Source organism: Rhea americana, unplaced genomic scaffold (genome assembly GCF_003343005.1).
Source record: "Rhea americana isolate MKP2758 unplaced genomic scaffold, rheAme1 scaffold_92, whole genome shotgun sequence".
NCBI classification, from domain to species: Eukaryota; Metazoa; Chordata; class Aves; order Rheiformes; family Rheidae; genus Rhea; species Rhea americana.
The window spans coordinates 2,641,429-2,646,180 of NW_028187111.1; the positions used below are offsets into that span (position 1 = coordinate 2,641,429).

The 4,752-nt window shown below is 44.3% G+C and overlaps 1 protein-coding gene across 1 annotated transcript in view; it reads left to right on the forward strand.

Annotated features, from left to right (window-relative positions):
- The first annotated feature begins 4,656 nt into the window (after positions 1-4,656).
- Positions 4,657-4,752, forward strand: part of TRIM45 (tripartite motif containing 45) — a 7,907-nt gene continuing 7,811 nt past the window's right edge. Inside the window, exon 1 of the mRNA XM_085324651.1 lies at positions 4,657-4,686. Within this exon, the coding sequence (XP_085180777.1) occupies positions 4,661-4,686 (26 nt within the window). The 5' untranslated portion in view covers positions 4,657-4,660. The remainder of the gene's footprint in view (positions 4,687-4,752) is intronic.

Below are 4,752 nucleotides of genomic sequence, written 5' to 3' on the forward strand. Positions count from 1 at the left end.
ACAGGAAGAGCAGTTAGCTGGGCGTCTGGAGAATACACAACACAAAACAGTTGGCATGGAAACAAATAATGATTCAAGTATTCCCAGCAGAGCAGCAAACAGACTATGGTGTGCAGAGGGGTGTTTGGAGGCCCCAGATGTTACAGTACAAGAAAAAATTCTCACTACTGGAGCTTTATGARCCAAGTAATTCTGAGTTCGTAGGGCATAGCCTTCACAGTTTTCAAACCTCAGAGCATTTCAGTCATACTTCACTCCTGGCCATTGAAGTGCTACGACACTAATGTGTCAAATTTACAGAAAAATTATTATCTTCTTTTCTGTACAAATGTTTGCAGGATCTGACCTGTTGTATTGTTGGTCCAATCATTCATGCTAGTGCCTGGGAGATCATTTCTGAGTGTGACTGACAAGCAATGGAAAAGAGTGTCTAAAGTCATGGCACCATACAAAGCACTTGTATGTTTGTTGAGACAGAGTGATTATTTTTTTGCTGGTTTTGATTTCATGCTTAGGATAAGCAAAAAGCTATAGAGATTATGATTCAAGTTAAACCACGGAAAGTGTTATATTTTCAAAAGCCTTTCAAGAATCAAAGTGAAGGGCAGATCCCAACTCTCTTCACAGCTTCTTCAGTACTATAACATGTGAAATAGTAGATTGTATATGCAAGGAAGAGAGGTGGGGTGAGCAAGATGGTAGCATGCCAGGGTGTTATAGTGCGGTGCCACTGCTACATTGGACTATCTTGAACCAAACTGGTAACCAAATGACCTGCACAGTTACTGTTGTGGTGCATAGAAAGAAGAGCCTTTAAAATGCCTTGTCCCTGTCAGCAAAGCTGAGCAACTTGAATGCTTTTCCCTCACCAGCAATAAATCCTGGTTGGTTGTAAGGAGTCAGACCTGATGGAGTTACTCGGGGATGAGAAGGGGAGAGGGTAGCGTGAGGAAAAGGGGGGTTAGAGTCAAAATCTTTCTGTGGTGTGTCCTGGAAAGTCCTCCTCAAATATGTGAGGAATGTTGCAATCTGCCAGGGAGTCATGGAAGCAAAGGTTGAAGATAAGCTGTTCTTCCCATGCACGCGCCCCCCCCTCCCCATCTCCTTTTAAAGCGTAATTCTGTACCTTTTTTCACCTCATTCCTCTACTTTCTCCCCTCTGATTCTGTCACCCACTTACACTCTCTTTCTTCTGCTGATGGTGAAACAAACTTTTCCCCCTCCAGCCCTTCCACCCTCRTTTCCCAATCTCACTTTGTCAAGCTTCCTTTCCATTTCTCTAGCTCCTCACCTCAAGGTCCATGCATCGTCTGGCACCTCCTGCTTTCACAGTTTTTACCTCTTCCCCCCTCTGGCTGGCTGTTCCCTGCCCTGTCACCCCTGCATCTGCCCCTTAGAAACTCAGAATCAATTCATGGCTTCTCTGCATGTTCAGAGAAGTCTGATACACGGTAGCTCTCAGGACTGACAAATCCATAGTAAAGTTGGACTTATCAACTGGGAAGCAGCTAACTGGCTGCTGTACTTCTCTTTACCCATAAACTCTCCAAATAAGCCATTTTCCACCAACCTCTGCTGTTATTAACCCAGTCCTTCACACTCTGACAGGTGCCATTTTCGGTCAACAAGATCTTTAGTAACTTATTTCTGACCAACTTTCAGAGTTTCTTCTGTATCATTAATCATCTTGACTTTTCTGCAAACCTAGAGACTTCAGGCCTGCTCCTAGCTGTGCTGTTTATTAATGATTTTGGCTTTATTGTCTTTTTTTGTTTGTATCTTATGGCAGGATACCCAGTAAGAGATCAGAGTCTATAGGTACAGGGAAGCATGAGGCACTCAATCCTAATTTAATCTTTCACACTACTCAGAGAGAGTGACAATGCATTTAGGAAAGAAACAAGATTTTTTGGTACATGACGTACAAAAGTTTACCAATATTTCTTCAGAAAACTATAAACAAAGAGAGAATCATAAAGTTCTCCAAAGGAGGGCTAATTAGCAGATACAATGGAAATATTAATCAAGAGTCCTTGAGGGGGAGGGGGAAGGAAAACATTTCATTTTCAATGTCTCTATGTGATGACCCAGTGCTTAATGTTAGGAAACAAATGGATAAACAGGAAAAAGAGGAATGAGCTGGTAGGGGAGGTATGCTCTGGAAAGAACAGGGGAGCCAGAGCAAAGTACTCTGAGCGACTCTGATAGACATTTTTAACAATAGGAGCAGGAAAAAGATAGTTTGAAGAGGACTATTTCGAGTTAATCTTGGGTCAAATGTAGAAGCTAATTAGCCAGCCACCAACGCCTGTGAAATGTGGCAAAAGGAAATCATTATTGTTTAGTGCAATTTTAATGACACATTTTCATTGTTTCATTTTTGTAACTATGTTCCTATATTGCCAGGATGTTTATAAGTTAAGGTGTTCTTTTTTTATCCTTATATTTTGTCCAGTTACAAACCAAACTTTGAGTAATGTACAAAGTGAGAGGGCGATCCAATCCAGCTCTTGCAATGTTTAGCAGCCCAATATGTTGCACCAACATACAGCTATTGAGTATACAAACTTGCCTACCGCAATTTGGGACTTGGTGCTATAGGGGCCTGTGTGAAAGCAGCTTCTTCCACTGACTAGTAATAGTTAAGACAGCAGCATTATTGGGAGAGTGATGAAAATCAAAGCACCAAGGGAGCTTGTACAGATTCTGCTCCTGTAGACCACTGTGTTAATGTTTCTTTTGGCAGTCTTTTTCTTCTTCTGAGAGTCTTGCAGGGCTCTTGTGACCGCTCTCTCAAGCCCATTTCATTGCAAATTCCTCTAGTCCTACAGAGGTTGCTGTTGCTATGTGCTGTTGACTCACGGATGCACAGCAGTGATCTGCCTGGTGCTCCAACCTGGCTGGCCTCTGATCAGCTGAGGTGGAACCTCAGATTTCCTCCACAGTTACCAACTCTGGCTCCTTTCACCTCCTCTCTGCGGAGATGGCAGATGCTGCCTTTCTCTACGTAGCTTGCCTTTTCTGCACAAGAGCTATGTTATAATTCATCTCCCTCTTTATCCCCAAGCACACACTTACAATACCCTTTGTTATTTCTTCTACTAAAAAAGATTAAAAGAACTAACATTTCCTCTCTGTAACAATGTCTAATGTCTTTATCAAACCATCTTGTCTTTCAGTTACGGTAGCTTTTATCCTCTGTAATGCTCATAGCAACCACTTTACTCGATAATAGTTAATCCAAAGGAGGTTACTAGAATTTATCTTCATTTTCTGATCAGCTTCAAGGTTTTGAACACCTGATCATCACCTATAACATTGATTTCATATTACTGCATAAAAGATGCACTCAAATCCTTGTATCACTTGGAGAAATTATGTCTTTGTCAAGTCATTATGCATCCAAAAGGGTGTTAGCATACACTTGATCTGCTACAGATCAAGTATTTACAAATTGGTAGGATTAGATAAATCTGCACTAAGCAGCCTTTGAAAACCTGAAGATCTTCCTTGTTTGTTGATTTTTAATACATCATAAGGCACTTAAAAAGAAATCCAGAAGCCTCAAACAATACTCATGTCACATTGCTATTCACAAGGGACACCAGGATCAGAAACCTGTGGGTTTAGGCAAGCTGAAGGAAAAGCTGATGTGAAATTTGGCCATTAACTGTTGGATACTGCACATTATATGAATACCACTAGAGCCAGTAAATGTGGTTTTATAGAAAAGAGGATTTTTTTWAAAAAAATCAGGTTTTATTGATAAGATTCCAGATCAGACTGATAAAAGCAATTGTGTAGATATAATCAGCTTCTAAGTAGTTTCATGTAGGACTTCATGATACTGTTTTCAAAACCTGTCTTCTACACTATCCATAATTTTCAGGTAAAGTGAATTAAGGAGAGTTATCAGGCATTGCCAAAGGCAGTCACAGGTTGTAGTGTTTCTACTGAAGTTGCACAGATACCAGTTCTACACTGTGCAGCAATGTCACCCATTATCGGAGGAAAAAAAAAGAGCTCCTGATAACATCTTGCGGACCAGCAGCTGCTGTAGTTATGCAGAGCAATCTAGATCAGATGGTAAACCTCAAAGGCTGACATTTAAGAACTGGAAATGCAAAATCTACCCGTGGGGCAGGGAACTGTTTCCTAGATCACGACTTCTGAAAAGATAATAGGTGTCAGAGCAGGCAAGCAGACGAGCAGGCCCGTCAGTGCTTTGGACCAGGAGGAAGAGGGAAATGAGCGGTAACAGGGTTTTGTGGTTTTGGCAAGATCTTTGCTAGAGCATTCCATKTTGTGCTGGAGACCACGCTTTTTACAGAAATGATGCAGCTGGTGAGTGGGCAGAAAAGAAGCCTTGAGAAAATGCCTCACGGCGAGCACATGGAGGCGAGTTCACCCGCTTCATCCAACAGAACGGCGATGCCAGGGGCCGGAGCGCGCCGATCCCAACGGCCGTCGCCCGTGGCAACGAGGCGGCCCCGCCCCAACGGCTGGGGCGGCGCGCGAGGCCGCGCGTGGCTGGCCGCCGGGAGGGGGAGGGGGACAGGGAGCTCCCCCCGCTCCCGCTCCCGCTCCCCCGCCCGCATACCCCCGGCCGCTGTGGGCGGCGGTTGGCCGGCGCTGGTGTCACTCCGGCACGGCGGGACCAATGAGCAGGGGAGGGGGCGGTGACAGGTGAGGAGGCGCGGGGGGCGCGCGTCGCGGCGGGGGCGGCGCTGGCCCGCGCCGGGCTCGTGGCGG